General features: G+C 49.3%; 3 protein-coding genes and 1 pseudogene across 3 annotated transcripts in view; 3 read left to right on the forward strand and 1 right to left on the reverse strand.

Annotated features, from left to right (window-relative positions):
* Positions 1-155: 155 nt before the first annotated feature.
* On the forward strand, positions 156-26,611 carry LOC144331048 (uncharacterized). The gene is made up of 5 exons (XM_077945642.1): positions 156-258; positions 3,418-3,515; positions 8,750-9,736; positions 25,551-25,737; positions 26,461-26,611. The coding sequence occupies exons 1-3, from the start codon at positions 156-158 to the stop codon at positions 9,389-9,391; spliced, it is 843 nt and encodes a 280-aa protein (XP_077801768.1). The 3' UTR covers positions 9,392-9,736; positions 25,551-25,737; positions 26,461-26,611.
* LOC144330988 (uncharacterized) lies at positions 9,786-16,056 on the forward strand. The gene is made up of 2 exons (XM_077945471.1): positions 9,786-10,679; positions 10,891-16,056. Exons 1-2 carry the CDS (start codon positions 10,480-10,482, stop codon positions 11,363-11,365), a joined length of 675 nt encoding a protein of 224 aa, XP_077801597.1. The 5' UTR covers positions 9,786-10,479; the 3' UTR covers positions 11,366-16,056.
* LOC723382 (Y-box-binding protein 1 pseudogene) lies at positions 14,880-16,056 on the forward strand (annotated as a pseudogene).
* The window catches only part of LOC106995606 (uncharacterized), a 13,154-nt gene continuing 4,255 nt past the window's right edge, over positions 18,808-27,706 (reverse strand). The window contains exons 3-8 of the mRNA XM_077945472.1: positions 26,865-26,979; positions 25,185-25,341; positions 21,711-21,760; positions 20,159-20,275; positions 19,304-19,398; positions 18,808-19,214 (exon numbers count right to left, since the gene is read on the reverse strand). Coding sequence (XP_077801598.1) covers positions 18,879-19,214; positions 19,304-19,398; positions 20,159-20,275; positions 21,711-21,753 — 591 coding nt within the window. The 5' untranslated portion in view covers positions 21,754-21,760; positions 25,185-25,341; positions 26,865-26,979 and the 3' untranslated portion in view covers positions 18,808-18,878. The remainder of the gene's footprint in view (positions 19,215-19,303; positions 19,399-20,158; positions 20,276-21,710; positions 21,761-25,184; positions 25,342-26,864; positions 26,980-27,706) is intronic.

The following is a 27,706-nucleotide window of genomic DNA, read 5'->3' on the forward strand; positions in this document are numbered from 1 at the left end:
AAAGAAAGAAAAAAGAAAAGAGAAATGATAGTCTATTTCTACACAAATATTTGCACACTAATATTTATTGTAGTTTTATTTGTGACAACTAACACCTAGAAACGACCTAGATATCCACCAGCAAGTCAACGGCTAAACCAATCAGGATCAGTGCAATGGAGGACGGCTCGGCAACGAAAAGGCAGCAGCCGCTGATGCAGCCTGTGTTGCTGAATCTTGAACACATCACGCTGAGCAAGAAGAGCTGGCAGCAGAACAGTGAGCACTGTATGATTGCATGTTGCACAATTCAAGAAGATGCAGACACGTCTATAATGACAGGAAGCAGCTCTTCCTGGAGAGGGGCTTGCAGACAGTGAGCGCAGGAGAACTCTGGGGTGATAGGAGCCTCGTTTTTCTGACTGTGATCTAAGTCTCACTGATGGGACATAAGTCAGAACTCCTCACTGTGTAGGTTTTAAATATGTGCAGTTTACTGTGCACCAGTTATGCCGCAATAAAGCCCTAAGCCAGGACAAAAAGAATACTAACACAATGGCAAGAAACCAAACATTTTTTGTCCTATTTTGGGCTAAAAAATATACAATATTTTTTTTAGATTTGAAGGTAGATTCATGCTAAAATACTGAGCTCAGAGGTGGTTCCTCAAATGTCCATGTCCTAAAGGAAAGTGCATTCTTATAATAGGTTGGTTATGACTTATTTTAAATCCATATCGCATATTAGAAAGCACATTGCACTGAAAGTGATAAAAAGCCTTGTGTCATGGGGACCTGTAAACATGTACAGGTTTGGCAGAGAAAATTTCTGGGAAAATATCCAAATCTATTCTCTGTGGGAATGATCACTTTTAATCTTTTTTTTTTTTGGTGACAAAGTCTTGCTCTTGTCCCCAGGCTGGAGTGCGATGGCACGACCTCGCCTCACTGCAACCTCTGCCTCCTGGGTTCAAGCCATTCTCCTGCCTCAGCCTCCTGAGTAGCTGGGATTACAGGGCGCACATCACCACGCCCAGCTAATTTTTGCATTTTTAGTAGTGATGGGGTTTCAGCTTGTTGGCGAAGCTGGTCTCTGACTCCTGACCTCAGGTGATCCACCCGCCTTGGCCTCGCAAAGTGGTGTGATTACAAGCATGAGCCACTGTGCCCAGCTCTTTTAATCTTTTAATCAGGAAATCAGCACGACCTTTGAGAGAAGCATTTTAGGCCTCTGGACTCATTTATAGGTTTGGTAGGGCTCTGGGGCCACCCTGTGGTGAGGAGCAGGAGCACAGAGCACACACCTGCTAGAGAAAGAAGGGGAGAAAGACGTCATAGGCTGTCAGAGAGTACTGTTATGTAAAGATTAGGGTCTTTTTAAAAAGCTTAGGTTACTTCATAATCGATAATACAGAAGCGATTAAAGTGTTTCTCAAATTTTACTATGCATAGGGATCACCCAACAAGTCCTGTTTAAATGAAGTTTGTGATTCAGCATTTCTTGGGGAGCCTTCATTCCTGCCTCTGTCATGCCCCATTCAGAATGCCCAGTGTAGATCGAAGGCCAGACTCTGAGCAGCAGGGCTTAGAAGGTGAGGAAGAGAGACAGACACTAATTCCCAAGGGTTGAAGTTAGCATCTTGAGCTGAACCTCAAGCATCCTAGCATTGTGTCCCATGCATGCACAGTCCCAGCCTTTTGGATTGCAGTGAGACACGGGGTCCCCATGAGCATGAGGGTGGCTGAGGCTTCCACAGAAGCTGGGCTGGGTGGGGACTCCGGGCACTCCTCATTCTCATGGCAGGGAGCTTACCAGACTCTTTGAAATTAAAGAAGTCCAAAGTCAGGTAGGCAAGGATTTCTGTTTTTCTCAATATTAGAGTCATGGTAACATGTATCTAAAGCTTATTTATTTGAAATTGCTTTTCAAGCCAGGCATGGTGGCTCATGTCTGTGATCCCAGCACTTTGGGAGGCTGAGGCAGGAGCACCATTTGAGCTCAGAAGTTCAAGACCAGCCTGGGCAACATAGTGAGACCTCGTCTCTACTAAAAATAAAAAACAATTAGCTAGGTATGGTGGCGCACACCTGTAGTTCCAGCTACTCAGGAGGCTGATGAAGGAGGATCTCATGAGCCCAGGAGATCAAGGATGTAGTCAGCTATAATTATGCCAGTGCATTCCAGCCTGGGCAACAGAGTGAGATTCTGTCTCAAAAAATAAAAAATTTTTTTAAAGAATTTTATTTATATATATATGTGTGTGTGTGTGTGTGTGTGTGTGTACATATGTGTGTATATATATATATTTTTTGAGATGGAGTCTCATTCTATCACCCAGGCTACATTACAGTGGTGCGATCTCAGCTTACTGTAACCTCTGCCTCCCAAGTTCAAGCAACTCTCCTCCCTTAGCCTCCAAAGTAGCTGGGATTATAGGCACCTGCCATCATGCCTGGGTAATTTCTGTATTTTTAGTAGAGATGGGCTTTCACCATGTTGGACAGGTTGGTCTCAAACTCCTGACCTCAGGTGATCTGGCCACCTTGGCCTCCCAAACAGCTGGGATGACAGGTGTGAGCCACCGTGCCCGGCCTCTATATGTATATATTTTCTAAATTCCAAATTTGTCTAGCTAGCTAGGGAATGCAGCAAAAGAAAGGTGTCTAGAGCCCCATTTGTTGCAATACAATAAACATGGAAAGGACACTCATTTCAGCTAACACTGATTGAAGACATCCCATGTTTGAGGCAGGATATCAGGGAAGGGGTCCCTACCTAATGTTGTGCAAAGAAACACAGCCCCCATCCTCAAAAAGGCTGGCATCGTGATGGGGTAAATTCTATTCGAAATGCCTCGTGGATGAATCTGTCATTTCCCTTATGAGCACAGTGCCATGTCCACCCTGCTGCTTGTCTTACAAATGGACCATTTGGGATCTGGTCCCAGCCTAAAGAAGTAAGGAGGCCAGGCGCGGTGGCTCACGCCTGTAACCCCAGCACTTTGGGAGGCCAAGACGGGCGGATCACGAGGTCAGGAGATCGAGACCATCCTGGCTAACACGGTGAAATCCCATCTCTACTAAAAAACACAAAAAACTAGCTGGGCGAGGTGGCGGCGCCTGTAGTCCCAGCTACTCGGGAGGCTGAGGCAGGAGAATGGCGGGAACCCGGGAGGCAGAGCTTGCAGTGAGCTGAGATCCGGCCACTGCACTCCAGCCTGGGCGACAGAGCGAGACTCCGTCTCAAAAAAGTTGCAAACTTTTAAACATCAAACCTGTTGTATAGCTCATAGTGACCCTTGTATTAAGCTGTGGTAAGTTCCAAGTTGTATTTCATTGTCATTTTCTAAAAACTAGGTGAACAGATGAAAAACAGAATTCAGTTTTAAAACAAGATATTAAGATAATGTTACTGGTTGAAGGTGTCCGATTCTTGGAGCCTTGAACCAAGAATTGGACACAACGCAAAAACGGAGCAAGGAAAGAATGAAGCAGCAAAAGCAGAGACTGACGGAAAATGAAAGCACACGCCACAAGGTGGGAGCGCCTGAGCACAGGGAGCCCGTTACTGAAGTTTCTGGGGTTTAAATCCCCTCTAGAAGTTTCCATTGGTTACTTGGTGTGCACCCTATGTAAATGAAGAGGATGAAGTAAAATTACAAAGTCATGTGCTCGGTGTACGCCCTGTGTAAATGGACAGGATATTTCCTGTCACAGCCCAAGAGTTTCCATTTGATTTAGTTCTCTGAAGTCAGGGTGAATGGCCTTATGTTCCTGCCTCCAGACCCTTTTCTCCTGCCTCCCTGGAATGGATGGCAGGACATGGAAAAGTGTTTTGTCCAAATGACGTGCCCCAGGGCACTGGAAGCTGAGGACAAGAGGGAACCCGTTGGTGCCACTGAGGAACGCTCACCCGTGTCTCCACACCGCACAGAACAAAGTGAGTGTCCTTGTCCTGAACCCTCTGAAGTGAGTATCTCGCCTCAGCGCTTTCATGAAACCCTTTTTGGAGAGGCTCCTTCTCTCTCCTTTTGCAGTCACAAGGCAGCAGGGATTGCCCCTCTCATGCTGAAGTTCTTCTAAAAAAAAAAAGAGAATAAAATAATAGAATTAATGTAATGAATAATAAAATAATGAAAATGAAACTCTTTTTTTTTTTTACAGAAGCAGCTCTGGAATTTCATGTATTGGCATTAAAAGCAGAAAATGGGCCTATAGGCCTGGCGGGGTGGCTCACGCCTGTAATCCCAGCACTTTGGGAGACCGAGGAGGGTGGATCACGAGGTCAGGAGATTGAGACCATCCTGGCTAACATGGTGAAACGCCGTCTCTGCTAAAAATACAAAAAATTAGCTGGGCATGGTGTCAGGCGCCTGTAGTCCCAGCTACTCGGGAGGCTGAGGCAGGAGAATGGCGTGAACCCGGGAGGCAGAGCTTGCAGTGAGCTAAGATCGCATCACTGCACTCCAGCCTGGGTGACAGAGCGAGACTCTGTCTAAAAGAAAAAAAGAAAAAGAAAAAGAAAAGGGGCCTATAGAGCTCAATTTAATGGCCAAAAATTAAGGAAAGAATAAAAAGACTCTGCTAATAATGGTGACATGAGCTGCTCATATTGTCATTTTTTCTGTGACCTAATATTGGGGAGGAGGTGGGACCACCTGCCACCAGGCTCCAGGTGATTTTCAGGCTGTTCCCCCAAATCACTGCAGCCTCTTCCCTCCTGGTCCCTTGATCCTGCTGCTGTGCCCGGCGTCCTGTGCGGCAGAAGGCACCTCGGCAGCTGGAAGCTGAATCTTGCAAGAAACTGCCTTTCCTTTTGTTCCTAAGCAGATAGCTACAGATAAAGGGTTACATATCTCCACAGGAAGCTGGTCTATGTTCACCTTATCTTATGTAAAGGGCTGATTTACCCATGTGAGATGAAGACATAACTGACCATTCTCCACCTGCTCTCTTTCTCTTGCAACCTGAGGAAGACCACAGGCTCCCTCTTTCCCCTCCAGCCCACCCTTCCCTCCAGCCCACCCTTCCCCTCCAGCCCACCCTTTTCCTCCAGCCCACCCTTCTCTTCAGCCCACCCTTCCCTCCAGCCCACCCTTCCCACCAGCCCACCCTTCCCTCCAGCCCACCCTTTTCCTCCAGCCCACCCTTCCCTCCAGCCCACCCATCCCCTCCAGCCCACCCTTTTCCTCCAGCAACCCTTCTCTTCAGCCCACCCGTCCCCTCCAGCCCACCCATCCCCTCCAGCCCACCCTTTTCCTCCAGCCCACCCTTCCCTCAAGCCCACCCTTCCCTCCAGCCCACCCATCCCCTCCAGCCCACCCTTTTCCTCCAGCCCACCCTTTTCCTCCAGCCCACCCTTCCCCTCCAGCCCACCCTTCCCCTCCAGCCCACCCTTTTCCTCCAGCCCACCCTTCCTCTTCAGCCCACCCTTCCCCTTTAACTACCGAAGCCCTCAAAATCATCTTGGGAGGAAGGCACAGACCACAGACTGTTTCTGTGATTCCGTGTTTTTTTCTCCCAAGCATGTCCTTAACCTTGGCAGAATTAACTTTTAAGTGAATTGAGATCGGTCTCAGGCACCTTTTGGTTTACAATCGCATGCCTCAGCCATCGTGCTGCTCTCTGGCCTTTGTCCTCTTTTACCAAAGGAGGAAGGTGGATTCCATGATCCTAAAACCCCTTCAGCTCTCCATAGGTTTCTGGGAGGACACAATTACCTAAGAGATTAGAGAGAGCATCATAAAATATAAGTAGACGGTGTGTGGCATTTAGGGTTAAGTTTGGCTGCATGAAACAGAAGACTCAATCTAGCAGAGGCTCACACATATAGAGGTCTGTCTTTTCACATGAAAGGAATCTGAAGGCATTCAATCCTCCCCTGTGCACTGGATCTGTGATCTTATCAGAGAGCCCAGCTTCTCCTATCATTCCCTCAGGCACTTTAACTGAAGGTGGTTGTATCTTCTAGATCACCTCATGCCCCAAGAGAGCAGCTTTGTTCCTGCAATCACACTGTATTCAAAGCAGCAGGAAAAAGAGGAAAAAAAAAAAAAAAAGCCATACTCAGTAGTTTGGCTCCTTTTAAGGAGTCCTTTTGGAAGTCCTGCTCGACAATTCTTATATCAATAAGGGAGGAGACTACCCCTCATATTGTCTTATGCCCAATTTCTGCCTCCAAAGAAAGAAGTAAAAACTAAAAGGCAGAAATGAAATCCACAGGCAGACAGCCCAGCGCTGCACCCTGAGCCTGGTAGTTAAAGATCGACCCCTGACCTAATTGGTTCTGTTATCTATAGATTACAGACATTGTACAGAAATGCACTGTGAAAATCCCTATCTTGTTTTGTTCCGATCTAATTACCAGTGCATGCAGCCCCCAGTCACGTACCCCCTGCTTGCTCAATCAATCACGACCCTCTCACATGCACCCCCTTAGAGTTGTGAGCCCTTAAAAGGACAGGAATTGGTTACTCGGGGAGCTTGGCTCTTGAGACTGAAGTCTTGCCAGTGTCCCTGGCCGAATAAACCCCTTCCTTCTGTAACTCGGTGTCTGAGGAGTTTTGTCTGCCGCTCATTGTGCTACATCACAAGGGCCAGAATGGACCCTCATGGCCACATGGGTGCGCAAAGACAGCTGGGGAATGAAGCATTTAGTGCAGAGCCTCGGTCAGAAGGGGAGGAGGAAATGGATGTTGAACCAACTGTTTCTGTCACATGGCATTTTAGTTGAGCTTGGAAGGATGAGTGGGTTATTCACAGACAGGCTCGGAGGGAGACACAAGCAAGGATCATGTGTGGTAGAAGCACGCCGGGAATTCGCAGGATAAAAGGAGTCTCCCCTCACTGCAGAGTCTTCTCGCTAAAAACTCAAGGGCTTCTGAATTATTTCCATATTCTTTCTTTCTGAATTTAGAAGATTTACAATTCAATTATATGTAATGCTAAGACATTGTCTTCTTGGGGATCGTTTAAAAACAAGTCTGTTTGGGTTTGGAAAGAGAAACCTAAGACCCATGTGGATGGGGAGGGAGTTTCAAGGTTCCTGGAACACAATACTGGAAGGAATTCAGGCAAAATATTCCATGACCTTCTGACTGCTCTCTGGTGCCTGCTGTGAAGTCTAAAAGCTGTGATGCTCCCCGGGAATGGCTATGTTCTGAAAGCTTTTCCAGGAAAGTGTCTTGAGCTGGGCTACATTGTTAGCTCTCTGGTTCACAGAAAGAGCCATCTCGAAGTCCAGAGGGCACTTAGATAAGAGAGACTCCATGGCACTCAAGGTTTCCTCCGTGGTTTTCTTCCAGACATCTCTGAGGCATCAGAAGTAAGGGTCAACAACTCAGTGTAATAGAAATTTTAAAATATTTGGATGGAAGGAGAAACCTTCAAAATTATGCCTATTATTTAGCATTTTATCTTCCACAAAGCAAAACAAACCTATAAACTTCTCACTGCAACTGTGAGGGAAGAGGATCCTAAAACATTTTGTCTTAGCCTGTTTCCTGCTTCTCTTAACAGAGTGCCTGAGACTGGGTAATTTACTAAAACAGAGATTCACTTCTCACAGTCCTGGAAGTGGGAAGTACAAGGTTAAGGGGTGGTGGGCATCTGGCAAGGACCTTTGTGCTGTGTCATCCCACAGGAAGGTGGAAGGGCAAGAGAGCATGAGGGAGGAAGAGGGGTCAAACTCACTTTTGTAACAGACCAACTCTTGTGATAAGGAACCCACTCCCCCAATAACAACATTAGTCCACTCACGAGGGTGAAACCTTCATGATCTGATCACCCCTTAAAGATCCCTCCCCTCAGCACTACTGCATGGGGGATTCAGTTTCCAACACTTGAAATTTGGGGGACACTTTCAAACCATAGTAAGAAATGGCAAAAATAAATTACTTATACAGTGTTTATCACTGATAATAAGGTATGCACAAAACATCATTTATAGTCTATATTGACTATAATATGTTGTGCTCTATTTTCTTGTTAATTCATGCAAAGAAATAAAAAACAAAGAGAAAGATTTTCGAGAGAGGTATTAAGAAACAGCACCATAACCTTTAGTAAAACTGAGAAACTGGTGGAAGTAATTGTTTTAAAAACCTTTTTTATTTGCTGGTTGTTTGGAAGTCAGTGGTGACATTTCAAGGAGGAGTTGTCATTGGGAAGGCAGATTTCAGGAGGCTTTAGTAAGAGTGCATGAGGAAGATGGGGAAGGAAGGAGGACAGGTGACTTAGAAAGATTCTTGGTGGCCACTGGAAGTGCAGAAATAGAATGGTGACTTCAGGGAGAAGCAATTCAAGGAATGTTGTGCTTTTGCTTCTCTCTTTCTGTCCCTCTCCCCATCTCTCTTTCCATCTCTCTCTGCCTCTCACTTTGTCTGTCTCTGTTTCTCCCTCTCTATGTCTCTCTCCTGGTTGCTCTGTCTCTCTCTGTCTCTTTTTAAGACTCTGTGTGTCTCTGTTTCTCTCTTCCCCTCGTCTCTTTCTCCATATTTCTATGTCTCTCTGTGTCTCTGCTTCTCTGACGTTTTCTGTCTCTCTCTCTCTGTCTCTCTCTCTGTCTCTCTCTCTCTCTCTCTCTCTCTCTCTGTGTGTGTGTGTGTGTGTGTCTCACTCTCTTGGTTTCTCACTCTCACTTTCCATCTCGCAGCTGTCTTTGGTTTCACTATGCAAGCTGACTCTCCCCACCTGATGATCCAGTGGGATTAGCAGGAACCAAGTGGACGCCACAGCCCCCATGGGCCCGGGAAATCGCAGCTTCGTCATAGCTAAGCTCGCCGAGCTCAGTTTTTCCCACCACCTGGAGGATCTACTACTCTTCGTCCGTCCTTCCCGACCTCAGACTGCAGAGAATACCTGGGGGCGAAGGTCGAGGAAGCCGCGCCCGGAGGCTCCCAGCGCAGCCCCAGGAGGAATCCTGCTGGCAACTAGAAGCTGTGCGCGCAGCGGGGCTCGGCGCCGACAACAGCCGGAGCGGCCGGGCCTGCCGCGAACTTCAGCATCCAGGTGGGGTCTCCACGCCAAAATTCCACCCCGCCCCGCCATCGGCGATCCCCGCAAGTGCAGGGTTTCCCCCCGCCCAGGCGTTCGCGCCCACTCAAGGTCTCCCTCACCCGGCCCCGGGAGATGCTCCCCGCGTTCTATATCGCCCCGCCCTGGCGCGCCCCGCAAATGACGTGACCCCCGCCCCCCTGCGGTCTCCCCTCCCCCGGATGCTGCCCCTGCCCCCACTTGGGGAGCTCCGGGCATCTCTGAAGCCCCCAACCAGAGTCCTCCAGCCCACCCGCGAGTCTCGAGCACCAGAGACGCGGCCCTACCCGCAGGGGCCCCGCCTACCTGTGGCGCTATCCCCGCGTCTGCGGCCTACCTCACCGCTAGCGCGGCCCCCACCTAGGACGACCCGCGCGTAGGTGCTCCTGCCCACTCCCGTCCCCCGCCCGCACCTGCCCCTTCCCCTGCACCTAGCCGCGCCCCCGCTCCCGCAGCCCCTCCCGTGCGCTCGGGCCCCGCCCGTCACCACCCATTGGCCCTGGGGCCGGGCGGGAGCGCGGGCGGGGCAGCAGTTCCGACTCCCGCGCGCGCGGGCAGGGTCCCCATTGCCTGCTGCGCACCCGGACTAGCGGCTCCCCTCGACCTCCTCGCCATGGACGCGGACGACTCCCAGGCCCCTAAGGGCTCCTTGCGGAAGTTCCTGGAGCACCTCTCCGGGGCCGGCAAGGCCATCGGCGTGCTGACCAGAGGCGAGGATGCTCAAGGTGCGCGCCCCCCTCCCGGCGGCGAGGGAAGGACGTACGGAGCTGGGGAGAACAGGGCGAAGGGGATTTGGGGGATGGGGCAGAAGACGGGGGAAGCGATGGGAGGACGCGGGGAAAGGTGTAGAAGCGATGGGAAGAACTGGGGAGAAGAGCGGGGAAGCGATGGGGAGAACTGGGGAGAAGCCCGTGCCCGGAAGCGGCAGGGGTACCTGTGGGGGGCGGCATGAGCCAGCAGGGCAGCCCCGGGGCCCTTGCCGGGTGGGGCGGAGGAGGAAGGCACATGGCAGTAGGAATCTCCATCCGGAAGATAGTGAGCTTTCCACCCCCTCTGGTTTATGTTTTCAATTGAGCCTGACAGAGGGGGTCGCCTGGAGGACCCTCGGGAGTCGTTCTGCCTGTGAGCTGTAGGACCCGGCCGGGCTTCCCCTCCTAAGCGTGGGTACAGCGCGATCACTTCCTAAGTGGCCCCCCGCCCCTCAACTCCGCCCCACGCCGCCCCCTAGCATGTTGAGGAAGAAACGGCCGGGTCCCCGCGCGCCTCCTGTCGCCTCGTGCCCCGCGCGGCGTGGGCGGGGTCCCGGCTGCTGCAATGCGGGACGCGGCGGGGTTGCTCTGGCTTCCAGCCTGGCGTCTCCGAGGCGGTCCGGCAGCCCCTCGCGTTTCCACTGGGAGATTTTAAAAACGGGTGTCCTGCGCTCGCATGTGCTGTCGCCTTCCGGCTCGTGCCAAAACCGAAAACTAAAATGCGTCCCAGGCCCTCCCCGCCAGCCTCCGCGGACTGGAAGGACCGAGAAGCGGGGACTCCGGGACGTCAGCGGCGCCCCGGCGCGGGCTCTGGGCTTCCCCCTGCCCTGCAATGTGGAAGCGGCTCTCCAGGAGGGGCCCGAGTCTGGGTCCACGACGCGGGCGCGCCGGGAGGACATTTAACACTGAAGAGCGGGAGGTGATGGAGACTGCGCGCCCCAGGCTCCGGGTGCACGTGGGGGCGCCGATGCCCGGACGGTGGAGCGCCCCCATCCGTGCAGCCCCTGGCGGGGAGGTCGGCGCTTCCCAGGCGAACGCTACCTGGGAGCCTTAGCGATAGCGCGGGCTGGAGACGCGACGCGCCCGGAGCTGGGTTTTGATTTTTATTTTCCCGGTTCCTCCTGCCGAAGATGCGTGGAAAGGCCCGGATGGCGGATTTCCTCCCGTTTCGGGACCGCGCACTGCACAAAGATGGAGTGGGAATGGGCCCCCGCCCACGGCCCCGGTGACCTTACCTTCGCCTTTGAGCGCGCGGGGCGGCGCGGGTGCTGCAGGTTGGGGCGCTGTGGGCGCCGCCCCGCCCGCCGCGAGCGCCTACGTGATGCCCGGACCATAGTCTCCCTGCGCCCAGGCACCGACATCCGTATGCCGCGCGCACTCAGCCAGCAGCGCAGCCTCCCCAGGCCCAGCGCCCTCGGCGGGAGACCCTGGTGGCAGCGCCAGGCCCCGCCCCGCAGCCCGCCCCTCAGCGCCCCTGGGAAGTGCTCTGGCGTTAGCGTTCTAGTTAAAGGATCCCAGCATCAGCGTTCCTCCTGCAGGGCTGGGTTCTCAGAGAAAGAAAAGGTGATGCAGCAGAGGCTGGGATTGGAGAAATTAGGAGAGTGAAGTGGAAATAGTCTGGCCGGCGTGACTTAAACCGCCCGGGAGATGTGCGAGTACGAAAGGAGCCGCTTTGGGGTCGGGATAGGACCCAGAGTGGCTTCTCAGTCAAAGGCCTTCAGAAGCAGAGGGAGCATCTTGAGTGACCTTACCCGGGCCGCGAAAGACAAGAAACCTTTGGCACGGGAAGAGGAACTGACCTCTGGAAGCCACCAGGGCGGGTGGAAGGTCAGGGTTTCAAGGTGATTATGGAATTTAAGTGCTGTGGGTCCTGCACGGTAGCTCATGCTTGTCATCCCAGTGCATTGGAAGGCCGAGGCAGGAGGATCGCTTGAGCCCAGGAGTTCCAGAGCAGCCTGGACAACATAGTGAGACTCAGTGTCTGCAAAAAAAATAAAAAAGAAAGAAAAAAACATTAAGATGCTGTATGGGCCGGGCGCGGTGGCTCAAGCCTGTAATCCCAGCACTTTGGGAGGCCGAGGCGGGCGGATCACGAGGTCAGGAGATCGAGACCATCCTGGCTAACACGGTGAAACCCCGTCTCTACTAAAAATACAAAAAGAAATTAGCCGGGCGTGGTGGCGGGCGCCTGTAGTACCAGCTACTCCGGAGGCTGAGGCAGGAGAATGGCGTGAACCCGGGAGGCGGAGCTTGCAGTGAGCCGAGATCGCGCCACTGCACTCCAGTCTGGGCGACAGAGCGAGACTCCGTCTCAAAAAAAAAAAAAAAAAAAAAAAAAAAAAAAAAAAAAAAAAAAAAAAGATGCTGTATCTATTGGAAAATATTTATGGGTCATTCTTTTGAGCTCCATGTCCAAAAGCTTGCTAAAATGCTTGGGAGTTTGTGTACAGGCATGTGAGATTAGGATACATTGGCAGAATCGCCGTGTTCTCTGTTGCCCTGGTTTTGCCACCTGGGAGGAGTTACATGTATTGAAGGTTAGTAAGTCCACGCCTCTTCTGGGGAAAAAGGTACTTTGGAAACCAGTATTATGTGGGAACGCGGCTTGGTTGGTACAGCCTCGGGTTAATGGGAGACAGCTGCCCTCAGCTCTGCAGGTAGCATCAAATACGGTGGCCTTGAGCCCACATGGGTCACACCTAGGCTGTCCCTGGGGAAGCCCGCCACGGCGGGTCGCCTGGGCATTCTTTCCCTGGCAGAGCCGAAGTCACAATTTTTTTGCAGACTCTGTAGAGAGCTTTACCTTTCCGAGATACGATCTCGAACCTGTTGGAGCATTTGGACGCATTTCTTTTAAGGAAGTTCACCTCCAGATGTGCTTAGAGGGCCTGGCTAGCTGCCACAGATTTACAAATCCTTACAGTAAGTAGGTTATTCCTCGAGAATTTATCTGTTGTGCCCCCATTCTTTTTGCCATTTCATTCTGATTCTATATTAGTACTTGATTTTCCCTGACATAGAAGACTATTGCCTGTAGCTGGAGATGAGAGAACACATTCACATTCAAGTATCAATTTCAGGGGAATTATCTGTCAGATGTGAAATTATGGTAAAATTCCATATATTAAAATGACCATAGCTACCATTTGTTGAAAATATTTTGTGTACTAGGAGCTTTACAATTCTTATCTCCAAGCCTAGATAGATGGTCCCAAGAGAGGCATGCTCTCATTTTGGAAGTGGGGAGAAAGACTCACAAAGAAAAAGAGCTTAGGTAAGGGAGTGAGGTGCATACGCGATTGTGGTAGGAGCAAAACAGATCCTAATTCCAAATATTGTACTCTCCCTTAGACCACGAAGAGTACTTATGTCTGGCTCTGTCACTCACGCTGGAGTGTAGTGGTGCCGTCATAGCTCACTGCAGCCTCAAACTCCTGGGCTCACGTGATCCTCCTGCCTCAGCCTTCTGAGTAGCAGGGAAGACAGGAATGCAGCATCATGACCAGCTAATTGTTGTTATTATTATTATTATTATTATTATTATTATTATTTGTAGAGACAGGATCTCACTATGCTGCTGAGACTGGTCTTGAACTCCTGGCCTCCTCTAGTGAGCCTCCTGCCTTGGCCTCCCAAAGAGCTGGGATTACAGACATGAGCCATCATGTCAGGCCTCCACCATGCTTTTCAGGGGCCTTTCTTGGTGAAGCTCCTTATTCTAGTTAATGCTCAAAAGTGAGCAAAACCCAACTTGCTCAAAATTACACAGATATTCTTTGGGTGGTTTTGTAAGGGGAACAGAAAATAACTTTTTATAGCGATAGGAGTCAAGGTGGCAAAAATGATATTAAGGCTTAATACCAACGCGATGGGCTGCTTTTCTTCCCCGAGTAGAGTTTCATATTATTTAATTATAATATAAAATTGAAAATCTCTTTCCTATGTTCCTGACTCCCCAGGCCTTGAATGAAGAAAGTATTTCTCAGGCTGGGTTTTTTGTTTTTTGTTTTTTTGTTTTTTTTTTTTTCCCTACTTCTTTGGGTATCTTCTGTCTCAGGCTGTGGGTTTTTGTTTTTTATTTTTTTTTCTCTGCTTCTTTGGGTATCTTCTGTTGTCCCAAGACATGTCTGGAAACTTAAATTGATTTTCACTCAACCTAAAATAAGCTCCACAGCTCTGGATCGCGGACTGACCATGACTAAGTGCCCACTGCCACATCATGCTGTGCCACACACCAAGAGTGACTCATTGTCTTAGTCACAGGTTGTGGCTTCTGCAGGGCCTGGTGCCTGGTGGAGCTGAGTGTACTGGGAAGTCCAGGTGCATCCTTAGGGTGGGCTGGATGCGAAAGCGGCGTCCTTTTTGCCTGTGGTGATGTGAACATCAATACAGTATTAATAGAAAGTTCATATAAATGGAGTAAGTATACCTTTCCAATCCTAGTGAGAATAGCTAGTGTTTAGTGACTCTCTGTTATGTGGCAGGCCCTCAGTGATGCTGGGCACTGACTTATCCCCACTTTACACATGAGCAAGGGATGCCCGAGGTGTACCGGCTTCCCTGAGTTCACAGAGCTCCCTGGTGTGGCCGGGCCCTGTGGCTGCAGCAGGGATGTTCAGGGCTGCGTGTAGCTGTGTCTTCACTGGTGTCCTCGCGCCCAGCACCACACCTGGCGCTTGACAGGAACGCAAGCATTTGCTGCCTGCCTCCCGCCTGGAATCTCCACTGAGGAGCAGGAAACCAGGGGTTCTAGCTGTCTTCTTCATTCATGAAGTCCATTAGAGGAATTCAACCCTCTCTAATCAAAAGTTTCCAATATCCTCAGGTCAATGTGTATAAACTGTTAAGACTTCAAGATTACAACCTCAAAACCGAAGTCAGAAGTGTGAGGTTTCAATTGACTGGACATGCATTAGGTCAATGACACACATATTTATTGGACACCAGGCTTGAGCCCCACATGGGCACCTTTGGTATCTGAAGCAATATTCCTTGGGTGGTTTTTGTGAGGGGAACAGAAAATGACTTTTTATAGCGATAGGAGTCAAGATGGCAAAAATGATATTAAGGTTTAATACCAGTGTGATGGGCTGCTTTTCTTCCCCCAGTAGAGTTCATATTATTTAATTATAAGATGAAATTGAGAGTTCGATCGGTAGCGGGAGCGGAGAGCGGACCCCAGAGAGCCCTGAGCAGCCCCACTGCGGCGGCCGGCCTAGTTACCATCACACCCCGGGAGGAGCCGCAGCTGCCGCAGCTGGCCCCAGTCACCATCACCGCAACCATGAGCAGTGAGGCCGAGACCCAGCAGCCGCCCGCCGCCCCCGCCCTCAGCGCCGCCTACACCAAGCCTGGCACTAGGGGCGGCGGGGCAGGGAGCGGTGGCCCGGGCGGCCTCACATCGGCGGCGCCTGCCGGCGGGGACAAGAAGGTGATCGCAACGAAGGTTTTGGGAACAGTAAAATGGTTCAATGTAAGGAACGGATATGGTTTCATCAACAGGAATGACACCAAGGAAGATGTATTTGTACACCAGACTGCCATAAAGAAGAATAACCCCAGGAAGTACCTTCGCAGTGTAGATGGAGAGACTGTGGAGTTTGATGTTGTTGAAGGAGAAAAGGGTGCGGAGGCAGCAAATGTTACAGGTCCTGGTGGTGTTCCAGTTCAAGGCAGTAAATATGCAGCAGACGTAACCATTATAGACACTATCCACGTCCTAGGGGTCCTCCACGCAATTACCAGCAAAATTACCAGAATAGTGAGAGTGGGGAAAAGAACGAGGGATCGGAGAGTGCTCCCGAAGGCCAGGCCCAACAACGCCGGCCCTACCGCAGGCGAAGGTTCCCACCTTACTACATGCGGAGACCCTGTGGGCGCCAACCACAGTATTCCAACCCTCCTGTGCAGGGAGAAGTGATGGAGGGTGCTGACAACCAGGGTGCAGGAGAACAAGGTAGACCAGTGAGGCACAATATGTATCGGGGATATAGACCACGATTCCGCAGGGGCCCTCCTCGCCAAAGACAGCCTAGAGAGGACGGCAATGAAGAAGATAAAGAAAATCAAGGAGATGAGACCCAAGGTCAGCAGCCACCTCAACGTCGGTACCGCCGCAACTTCAATTACCCACGCAGACGCCCAGAAAACCCTAAACCACAAGATGGCAAAGAGACAAAAGCAGCCGATCCACCAGCTGAGAATTCGTCCCCTCCGGAGGCTGAGCAGGGCGGGGCTGAGTAAATGCCGGCTTACCATCTCTACCATCATCCGGTTTAGTCATCAACAAGAAGAAATATGAAATTCCGGCAATAAGCAATGAACAAAAGATTGGAGCTGAAGACCTTAAGTGCTTGCTTTTTGCCCGTTGACCAGATAAATAGAACTATCTGCATTATCTATGCAGCATGGGGTTTTTATTATTTTTACCTAAAGACGTCTCTTTTTGGTAATAACAAACGTGTTTTTTAAAAAAGCCTGGAAATCTCAATACGCCTTTAAAGGTTTTTAAATTGTTTCATATCTGGTCAAGTTGAGATTTTTAAGAACTTCATTTTTAATTTGTAATAAAAGTTTACAACTTGATTTTTTCAAAAAAGTCAACAAACTGCAAGCACCTGTTAATAAAGGTCTTAAATAATTTTAAAAAAAAAGATAAAATTGAAAATCTCTGAAGCAATGCTTCGGAGCCCAGTAGGATGGAAGGGGAAACTGAGAACAGTGCCATTTCGCCTCACACAGCTCTGGCGCCCCTCACCATCCTGTGCACACACATTCTTTGATGGGATCTTTTGCAGTAATTAATTTTGCAAAACTTACTGGGTCTGGGAGGCAGATGACGAGTGATGGTGTCACCCCGTCGCACAGTGGGAGATTTGTGTGATGGCATCATTTTCTATGAATGCAGACCGCCTTGTGTGCCCTACTCGGATGACCCTTCGAAGCCAGACATTTTGTCATCTTTCAAAAGAAGCATGTTTTCCCCCTTGGTTACAGAAAACTAAAAGCTTTTGATACGGGACTCCAACCTTTTATCAGGGAGAATCAGGGCTCTTTAAATAAGCTCTACCAATCGGATGGGCCATCAGAAGCAATTAAAATTAGAAAGATGAAGATGCGGTAACAACCTGGTCAGGGCAAACGTCAGGATACCAGATTGCATGTTCACAGTTGCGTTTCTGTTAAGAACGTGCGGGTGAATATGGAACAGAGGGCCATGTGTCAGTAGTTGGGTTGCGTTTTATGTTTCTTTTCTACAAGCCCTTTCTGGTGTTGTGTTTGTGTTTATTAGAGAGTAGCTGCCCAGAGGCTGCCATTTCCCTCCCCACTCCTCCCTTCTCTGCATCTTCACCCCCAACTCCCAGTCCTTTGTTTGGAATTACAGTCATTGTGCTTGTCAGGATGGAAGAGGCAGCCAGACACATGGCAGACCAGAGCACTGAGAGGCAGAGACTTATTTTCTGTAAGTCCCGCCCTGGCCCCGCTGTCTCGAGTGCTGAGATAGGGTGTCGGTGTTTTCCTCTGCGGAATGGAGGCATCACTCAGTCTTTGTCTTCTCTCCCTGTCTCTTTCTTCACCCCCCTCTTCCCTAACACACATCCACGGTGAAAGTCTTCAGGAGGCAAAAGAGAAAAGGCTGGACTGTGCTGGACCCCCCAACCCCAGGGCCCATCTGCTGTCTTCCCAGCTTCCGTGTGCCCAGAGCCGCCTGGGGGAGCCTTCGGAGGTGCAGATCCTGACTGTGTGGGTCTGAGTGAGGCTCCGCCGACTCTCACGGAGAGGGGGAGGGCGACAGTGCTGTGGGTCCCTCTGGGGCCAGTGCTGAGGTTTGCAAATAGTGCAGATCAGCTCCTCCACTTCTCCAGGTTTCTCCAATGTGAGATGCTCCCAGGAGTCCGGTGGGATTGTTTTCTGACTTTGACCAGGATTTTGACGGGGAAGATTCATTAATATAGGACCCCTTGTCTTAACGTACATATGTAAATGATCTGATCTGAAGTTTTCTGAATGGAAAATGATTGAAGGGGTGGCATGCAGTAGCCTCGGGGAGTCATTCCTTCCTATCTTTTCAGCTGTGTCTTACTATGATTAAGATTTTGTTTCTGTGTGTGGGGGGTTTTTTTGAGATGGAGTCTCACTCTGTTGCCCAGCCTGGAGTGCAGTGGCTTGATCTGGGCTCACTGCAACCTCTGCCTCCTGGGTTCAAGCGATTTTCCTGTTCCAACCTCCCAAGCAGGGATTATAGACATGCGCCACCATGCCCACCTGATTTTTTTTTTTTTTTTTGTATCTTTAGTAGAGATGGGGTTTCACCGTGTTGGTCAGGCTGGTCTCGAACTCCTGACCTCAAGTGATCCACCCGCCTCGGCCTCCCAAAGTGCTGGGATTACAGGCTTGAGCCACCACACCCAGCCTTATTTCTGTGTTTCTGTAATCATGGTGCACATTAACGGACCGCCTTTGGTGAGTCAGGGCAGGCTTTAGGCAAAAGAATCAAGCCCTCTCTGCCGGCCCCTGCGGCTCTCACTCCTGCGGCGAGTCGCGGGTACAATGTACCTACGGCCCGACCTGAGAAGAAAAGCTCCTGTCTTATGTAAGGGCCCAGGGAAGCCTCTGGCTGGGGCCCTTTGACCTGATCGGAAGATGAGGGAGGAGTCGGTAGAGGAGGGTGGGCCAGTGGAGGACTCTGAATTTGCCTTGGGGGAACTGGGAAGCAGACTGACTGTCTCCAATAAGGGTGGCTTTGTGGAGAGGAGAGGACAGGAGGGGAGGTCGTGAGTTTAGGGTCTCACAAGGAGCGGCCACAGATGGAAGGTTATGGGGTGGGGCATGTGGCAGGGCAGCCCTGTGCCCACAGATACGCCCCACCGAGGAGACCCAGGGACTCAGCTATTACAGCTGGAAGGCGGAGCATGTGAGCTGCGGCAGACACGGGCAGGTGGGGGTAAAATGAGAGTCTTCCCAGCAGTGCTTAGAATAGCAAAAAGTAGGAAAACCAGCAAAAACCTATCAATAGGAGATTAATGAATCCATTAGGGCACCTGGAATGGAAGGAATTTTTGTCAGCGTTTAATAAGGAGCTTTGTGCTGGTCAAAAGTCAAGAGGTGCACAGTACACTCAAGGGCTTGTGTGTAATTTTTTGGAATTCCTTTGTTTGGAATTACGGTCATCGTGCTTGTCAGGATGGAAGAGGCAGCCAGACACATGGCAGACCAGAGCACTGAGAGGCAGAGACTTATTTTCTATAAATCCCACCCTGGCCCTGCTGTCTCCAGTGCTGAGATAGGGTCTCGGTGTTTTGAGAGACCTAGTATTGAAGAGCCGAATCCAGAGCAGCTCTGCACAGCAGATCCCCCTGGGGCCAGAGGGGCCGTTTGCAAATCCAAGCAGATCCGCTTCTTGGAGGTTTCTCCAACGGGAGCATCTCCCAGGACTGAGGCTTGCATGGGTGGCCTGTGTTATATATGCAATTTTAAATGATCTAGTTACCACATTAAAGAAAGGCGGGCCGGGAGGGGGTGACACTGGGTGCCATGACTCACGCCTGTAATCCCAGCACTTCGGGAGCCCAAAGTAGGTGGATCACTTGAGCCCAGGAGTTTGAGGCCAGCCTGGTCAGCATGGCGAGACCCAGTCTCTACAAAAAATACAAAACAATTAGTCGGATGTGGTGGTGCACACCTACAGTCCCAGTCCCGTGGGAGATTGAGGCGGGAGGATTGCCTGAGCCCAGGAGTTGGAGGCTTCAGTGAGCTGTGACTGCACTGGTTCACTCCAGCCTGGGCAACAGAGTGAGACCCTATCTAAAAAAAAAAAAAAACAAAACAAAAATTAAAAAAAAAAAAACTATATTTTCTATTCAGCCCACTATTTTGATAACAATCAGTTATTGTGTTATTAATATTTTACACTGTTTTCCATACTAAGTCTTTGAAACCCAGTGTGTAAAGAATCTTCAAGTACATCTCCATGTGGACGGGACACATGTGGCCAGCAGCTCCTCTGAAAGACAGTGTGGTCATGGCGATGAGTGGCGTGTGCTGCCTGTACATAGGTCCCCATGTGTTTCTGCGAAGGCCCTGAGGGATGTGCAGGGGAGGGCCGACACCGTCCCAGCCATACAGAGGACCCTGGAATGCAGCACGCTGCCAGCGCGCCCCCGCCCCAGCCCCTCTGCTGCCTGAGCTCTTTCCCAGATGTCCACTTAGCTAACCTCCCTCACCTTCTTCCCTTTCCTTCTTTCCCCAAACGTCACTCTCAGGCAGGTCTGCAGGCTCTCCGATTGTCAATGGCAGCCCTTCCCCATCCTCCACCCTCTTAACACCCCCCACCCCACTTGCTATTTTTCTCCTCAGTGCTTACAGCCATCCACCCCTGGGCATCATGCATTTGTTCACCGTGTTTCTTGCTTTCGGGTCTCTCTTGATCGGAACAAGCTCCGCCAGGACCAGACGCTTTCCATTTTGTCACCGATGCATCCACATAGCGCCCGGTAGAGATGGCTCTTGGGGCACCTGAGGTGGACAGTGGCCAGTGGTTGAGCCCTACAGATTTATCTCAAGCCCTCCCCTGACCCTACCGGAAGACACGGTGGTCTGCACAGTCCAGATAGTCAGAGAGGCCCCCGGCTCGATGACTTTGAACCGGTGGGGGTGGGGAGGGAGGAACAGCACCGTTGACAGAATCCCTCCTTGGTATCCCACCTCCCCATGCCTACATAATCCCTACATTATCAAAGGAGAGACCCCTAGAAGGTGTTTTGGCAGCAGGAGTGAGATCAGCGCAGTGTAAGCTCATTTTCTGACAAACCAGTGGGAGGAGTCGGCAAACTGACTTTCTCAAAAAGAATGTATGCATCGAAATTAACGAGTGATCAGCAGTGTGGGAAAATTCAGGAAAAGCAGTTCAGTGCTGTGAGAGAGGGCGAGGCAGGGAGCTTGATTACTCCAGACAACGGAGGAGGTAAAAGGATAGACCTAGATTATTTCATTTGAGTTCATCTATTTTTTTTTTTTTTTTGAGACGGAATCTCGCTCGGTTACCCAGGCTGGAGTGCAGTGGCGCAATCTCGGCTCACTGCAACCTCCACCTCCCGGGTTCAAGCGATTCTCTTGCCTCAGCCTCCCAAGTAGCTAGGACTACAGGCGCATGCCACCACGGCCGGCTCAGTTTTCTTTGTATTTTCAGCAGAGAGGAGTTTCACCCTGTTAGCCAGGATGGTCTCAATCTCCTGACCTCGTGATCTGCCTGCCTTGGCCTCCTAAAGCGCTGGGATTACAGGCATGAGCCATCGTGTCCAGCCTATTCCTTTTTTTTTTTTTTTTTTAAATACAATTTAGATTTTATCAGAGCAGAATCCTAGGAAGCTGAGATTTGTAAACTGGGAAATCCAGCTCCTCCAAGTCGCCAGGAAATAAGGGTGACCTAAGTCATTCTTGCTAGGCCCTGGTGTGGGCCGGGGATGACTGACTCAAGGAAGAAGCCGTCTTGTGACTCTCTTACCTGCACTGTGGTTTAGTAAGAAGCTGTTAAAAAGTATATCATATGAAGAAAGTGATTTACTAATTGGTCAGAGTAATGACCACAGATTTCCTATGTAACCACTCCCTCATTATCTCCAACTTTATCTTTGGTTCTCATGACAAGATTATCACTTCCCAGAAAACTGGGGTTTTTGCAAATTACGAGGAGGTGTTTTTCCAAATGGTAAGGTTCTTTGGTGGGAAGATGTTTTCTCCTGGAAATCCTTAGGAAAGTTACTTGATTCTTGGGTTGGGCTCCCAAAACCAAAACAAAATGAGATGGATTATCCCCAGGATACCTGAGCTATAAGGACAATCTGTAGCTTGAGCGTGGAGTGAAAGACACTGAAACTGCCCTTTGTCCCAAATGGCTGTGTGCGGGGCCCTAGAACAGCCCTAAGGAGGTGGTGAAACAGGTGACATTCACCTGTGAGGCTGAAAGCCCGCATGGCAGGTGTGCACGTCTTCATCCTTGTCCTGTGGGTGACAGAGCCCGCCAGTGAATGCTGGTGCATTTCCTTTTTGTTTTTCATCCACCGTGTTCTCCTCCCTCCTAACCCCTCACTGAATGTTCCTGGGGCTTCCTCAGGTTTCACCCTGCAGGGCCCAAAGGAAATAAAACTAGGGTTTACCCTGTAGCTTCACCACTTCACTAAGGTCGTTACCTTCCAGTAATCAGTTTATCCCCCTCAGAGCCTCAGCTTTCTCATCCCTCCAGCGAGGTGTCAGGAGCTCTGCGGGCTTCCTGTGAGAATCATCCGGGCCAGGGCTCTGGCTGTGGGTGTGCAGTCAGCAAGGGACTCCCTACTAGGTCCCACCAAGTGCTGCCAGCCCCTGAGCTCAAGGAGGACACGTGAAGAAAAGCCCTTTGCAATGTAGGGCTCCATCCCACCAACGTGCAAGTGAATAGAAGTCCTTTCAGGACCTAGTATTGTGTATTTTTAAAAGTGTGGTGCCCCGTCACCTGGAAATTGCTAGAAATGCACGTCCCCAGGCTCCCTCTCCACCTGTGAAACTCTGGGGGTGCCGCGGCCGCCGATGGTGAGCTCCTGCTGTGGGGTGGTGTCACTGTTCTTTCCAGGTGGGTACAGGTGGACCCAGGGGTGGGGGGTGGGGAGAATCCCGCAGGGACTTCAGGGACTGAGTTTAGTGCTGGGGTGTGTTTCTACTCTGCATAGGAGTCTCCTGGGGTCACCTTGTGTATCATGTCCAGCTTTTTTTTTTTTTTTTGAGACAGTGTCTCGCTCTGTCACCCAGGCTGGAGTGCGGTGGCGCAATCTCCACTCACTGCAAGCTCCTCCTCCCGGGTTCACAGCATTCTCCTGCCTCAGCCTCCTGAGTCGCTGGGACTACAGGCGCCTGCCACCACACCCGGCTAATTTTTGTCCTTTTAGTAGAGATAGGGTTTCACCACGTTGGTTAGGCTGGTCTTGAACTCCTGACCTCAGGTGATCTCCCCGCCTCGGCCTCCCAAAGTGCTAGAATTACAGGCTTGAGCTACCATACCCAGTGGGCTAATTTTTAAGTTTTAGAGATGGGTTCTCACTGTTACTCTTGCTGGTCTCAAACTCCTGGCCTCAAGCAATTCTCCCATCTTAGCCTCCCAAAGTGCTTGAATTTGCAGGCATGAGCCACTACACCTAGCCAGAAATTGATCTTTCATTTTAAACTTCATCTAGAGATGTGACAAAAACCAAATGAGGTATTTGTTAAAATACTTTATAACCCTAGGTACAGTAATAGAGTAATCCAACTGACAATTTCACAAAACTCAATTTTTGGCAACAAGTTCAAGGTTATACATGTTAATAAAGATAACACATTTATTCAACCAGAGGAAAAAGGTTACAATGACAGAATTTATCTTTTTCTTTACTATGTTGCCTGAGCTATGGTTAAGGTTTGGGGAACTAGTATTTTAAAGAACCTTCAGAAATTTCTCATTCTAGAATTTAGAAACAAATGTTACACTCTCAGGGTTGAGAGAATCCAGGAGAAATCACCACCCCTAGTGTCCAGATACTACTCTCCAAAGGCCCTTCCCCACTAGCCACAGAAATCAGAGCTCCCTGGGAAACAGAGAGTTGAGCCTCTGGAGCAGGAGGGCCTGGCTGTGCCTGCATTAGGGAGGTGGGGGTGGGGGCATAGAAACCAAAGAAGTGAGACCAAAATGGGCCAACAGCTGTGGTAAATGTGGGCATAAAAATAAATAAATTCCAACTGATCACATAGTCTCAAATATATACATATACAGAAATATTTGTGAGGTCACAGTGGTACTAAAAAACAAAAAGACGACTGGGGGGAAAAAGAAGAAAAGAAAGAACTCTCTTCTCCATGTTGGGCACAGTGGCTCACGCCTGTAATCCCAGCACTTTGGAGGTCAAGGTGGGCAAACTGTTTGAATTCAGGAGATCGAGACCAGCCTGGGCACCACGGCGAGACTCTGTCTCTACAAAAAAATATAAGCACTAGCTGGGCATGGTGGTGCGCACCTGTAGTCCCAGCTACTCAGGAGGCTGAGGTGGCCCAGGAGGCTGAGGCTGCAGTAAGCTAAGACCATGCCATTGTAGTCCAGCCTGGGGGACAGAACCAGACCCTGTCTTTAAAAAAAAAAAAAACAGCCAGCCTCTTCTGTCAACATTAGAGGTAGTTCCTGCACCACCCCTCCTCCTCAAACTGGACTTCCCAGGGAGAGCAGCCACCCCTGCCTTTTCCACAGAATGATATTTCAAGATAACCCGAGAGCCCCAGCTGATGTGGAGCTCTTCTTTGAAGAAGTCCAGCAAACGAATGAAGAATTACAGAATTTGAAAACTTAAACTCTAATAAATGATTCAGGCAATAATCCTCAATGAATATGAAAACCATTAATAGGTTGATGAGGAATTATCACAGGACACCAGAAACTCAAGTGCACCAGATGGTCTGTGGCTGAAGGGAAAAAGCAGATCTTCACAAGACAGTGGCCGACTCTCAGCATGCACCCCGCTGGCGTGAGACCCCCAGTGGAGGCAAGCAGGCCTCACAGGAAGGTAGGATGTGGCCACCTATGCAGAGCTCCCCACGAGGGACTCTGCTTAAAAAGGCGCAGCCTGACTCAAACTAAGGCTTTGGATCTAAGTTCCAGTTCTCAGGAAACACAGGAACATGGTACCCAACACCACACAGGAGCAGCAGGACACCTGGAAAGTGAGAGCGCCCGGAGGAAACCCGGCCTGTACACTCCTCTGCCGTCCGAGAGGGGGCCCAGGAGAGACCTGGGCCGACCAGGTGTGATCTGTGGGATCCTGTGCAACAAACACTTTGGGGCCAACTAGAAAATGTGAATATGGAATAAGAAATAGGCAGTTTTATGAAAGTATGTTTTATTCTATTAAAACTGTAAATGGCATTAGCTCATGTAAGAAAAAATCCTCATGTTTTAGGGTCACAAATTCAAATATTTAGGAGTAAATGATGACATTTATAATTTACTTCCAAAAACTTCACAAGGAAAAGGATATCTTTTACGTGATAAGTGTTTAGGGGCTCATTATCCTAGTCTACTTTTCTGTATGCTTGAAAGTTTTCATAATTCTTTTTACATAAACTAATCTTGCAAATATGTCTTTACATTAGCATTTATATGTAAATTAGTGTTTTATATAATACATATAACTGTATTATTACTATAATGACCTATATGAGTGACATAAGAAACAAGCGATGTATCAGAAAGTGAGGATGTGATGAAGGTTCTGTGACTGCATCCACTACGGGAAGAGCACCTCTCCGTGCCAAGGAGAGGCTCGAAGCTAAGCATTGCTAAATGTGAGAGACGCCATGTCATGAAATTGTAAGAACACAAACAAGTTAACTTTCCACAATCCACCATCAAACTTTTCCAACAAAATATTACCTGGCATTGCTTGGGTGATAGTGAGTGGCATGAAATTGCTTCAGCTGCTCCCATGTAAGCTCCGGGATGCACAGTGGGTCACCCCCGGAGACCACTGAGTATGTGTGGTTGGGAAGAAGTCTGTTTTGAAGGTGCTGGGGGAATATCCTCTCATTGTCTGTCTTGAAACGTGAAATAAATAAGAATATATACATAGAAAATAATACACACATGTTACATTACTTACAATATAGCCAATTAATCACATTCTGGTGCATATGCCTGTAATACTTTGCAAATAAAACTGTTCTAATGGTTTAAAAAAAAAAAAAAAGACACCCCTGCAGGCATTAACACTGTATTCAATCACTCATCACCCATGCACAGGACCCAAGGATTGAGAACAATGGACTTTTTGATGTGTGTTGCAACAAACGCACAGCCGAGGGCTGTAAATCGGAAGGATCACCAGGTCTGCCCACCAGCCAGGAGGGAAGTGGGGAGAAGCTCTCACCCTAACTTGAGTTTTAAGGAGACTCCTTGGAAGAAAAGACCACCAAATTGAGAATGAAAGGTAAGAAATAGTTCACCAGCTGAGGGGGGCTATGGGAATCAGAGAGCAGGCCACCCACGAGCCTCAGGGACACCAGCACAGGCAGGTTGTCAAAGTCACAAGGGGACATGAAGACATGTGCCCAGGACAGCAGCTTTTAATCCAAAATGGTCTCAAGGCTCCTTTACACTCTGAAAAATTAACCCATTTATGCCTGAGGTTGCAATTTTTTTTGTAAAAATTCAGACCTTGGCAATGACCTTGAGCTGTAGGATATAAATAACTCCCACAAGCTTAGGATTCCAATAATGGAACACTAGGCATAAATGGGTTTTAATGAGGACCCAAAGAGCTTTTGATTATGTGGGCTTTTTTGCCTGTGTAGGTGCTTGTGTTTATATAATTTTTCTATATTCTAAATTAAAGCTGAGACATTTAAAAAATACTTATGCATTAAGGTAAGCCATCATTACATGTTAATATAAATATGTTTGAAAAATATTTCTCATAACAAAGTAAAAAACTGACTACTAAGAGTGATGCTGTGTTGCCTTTTTTGCAAACCTCTGTAGTGTCTGGCTCAGAGGTGAAGCTGGACTCCCCCATCTGCTCTGTATCCAGCTTGCTGCGTGTCACACACCTTGCCACACAGCCTCTAGAAAGTACACCATGTACTTGGGCAAGAATGAGTGAAAAAGACAATGTGTTGATAGTGGTATGAAAATAGCTTTTCTCTCGCTGCAGATCATACACGGGGGTCGCCAGACATGGTCTGAGACATGGTCTGAGACAGCAGCCTGGCCCCGCTACCCCCTGGCTTCTGCTCACAGCACTGACCCAGCTAATTCAAGAACATGTCACCTATAATGAGAATATTAAATGAAAATCAACCACCTTCCAGATGTGTCTGTATCATGGTACTGCACATGGGTAAGGTAAGCTGAACACAACATTAAAAAGAAAGAAAACTTACAAACCCTCCCTTCATCTCACTAAAGACGACTCCTTTAAAGACCAAGGGCGTCTGGGGGTCGCTAGGATTCTCGTGTTCCAGCCACCATCCTTCCTGCCTGAGCACAAATAATTATAAGCTGACAGTGACTCAAATACTAAAGTCTGTATCAACTAGTTAATCACTCATGACATACCAGAAATCCAGCTCGCGTAAACATGGGAAAAAGGTGGCGTCCAAATACACCAAGAGGAGATTCTGAAGGTCCTTGGGATTTTGTGTGGAAAATGGATACAGAGTATAATCACTAGCTGGGTACAAATGAAAAGTAAAATTGTAAAATATAACAGATTTCTACTAAAATTATTGAATCTCAAGCCTCATTTCCCCTTTGTCCTAGGACAGTAAGTTGTAGCTATTCTTGAGATGGGGCAGTGGCTCCATGCTCTGGCCCCCGACCTTACTTTAGGTAATCCTCCTGGTAAGTGTCCATACTTCTCGGTATGAAAGAAACTGTCTTCTCTTTCAGTCAGGCCAGCCGGCCCTCTCCCGCAATCACATACCACGTCCCTGTGATCACCACGCCACTTGCCACCCCCTCCGTCCAGGGGCCATGAGTCACCTGGCCAAGCGCACACAGCAAGTCGCTGGCAGAGGTGAGACCTCGGGTCTCCTCAGCCCAATCTAGGGAGCCTGCCATCCAACAGTCGTGCATGAGCGGCCACTACGACCTGCATCATCTACCACTGTTAAATCACTTGTTTCCAAGCTTACCGTACTTTGTGACAGGCGATCAATGCATTTAAAATCAGCAGATACAGTGAGATGTCTGCTTTCTAACAATATATAGCTTTAATAATAATAGCGCTCATGGTAGCTATTTCTCAAACAAGAAACATGACTTATCGTAAGTTTCTATGGCTGGACACAGTGGCTCACACCTTTAATCCCAGCACTTTGGAAGGCCAAGGTGATATGGTTTGGCTGCGTCCCCACCCAAATCTCATCTTGAATTGTAGTTCCCATAATCCCCACATG

Source organism: Macaca mulatta, chromosome 9 (assembly GCF_049350105.2).
Source record: "Macaca mulatta isolate MMU2019108-1 chromosome 9, T2T-MMU8v2.0, whole genome shotgun sequence".
Taxonomy (NCBI): domain Eukaryota; kingdom Metazoa; phylum Chordata; class Mammalia; order Primates; family Cercopithecidae; genus Macaca; species Macaca mulatta.

Coding starts and splice junctions, on each gene's coding strand:
- LOC144331048 (XM_077945642.1), top strand. CDS start 156: ATGGAGGACGGCTCGGCAACGAAAAGGCAGCAGCCGCTGATGCAGCCT. Junction 259..3,417: donor GAAGAGCTGGCAGCAGAACA/GTGAGCACTGTA, acceptor CGATTCTTGGAG/CCTTGAACCAAGAATTGGAC. Junction 3,516..8,749: donor ATGAAAGCACACGCCACAAG/GTGGGAGCGCCT, acceptor GCTTCGTCATAG/CTAAGCTCGCCGAGCTCAGT.
- LOC144330988 (XM_077945471.1), top strand. CDS start 10,480: ATGCGTCCCAGGCCCTCCCCGCCAGCCTCCGCGGACTGGAAGGACCGA. Junction 10,680..10,890: donor TTAACACTGAAGAGCGGGAG/GTGATGGAGACT, acceptor CTCCTGCCGAAG/ATGCGTGGAAAGGCCCGGAT.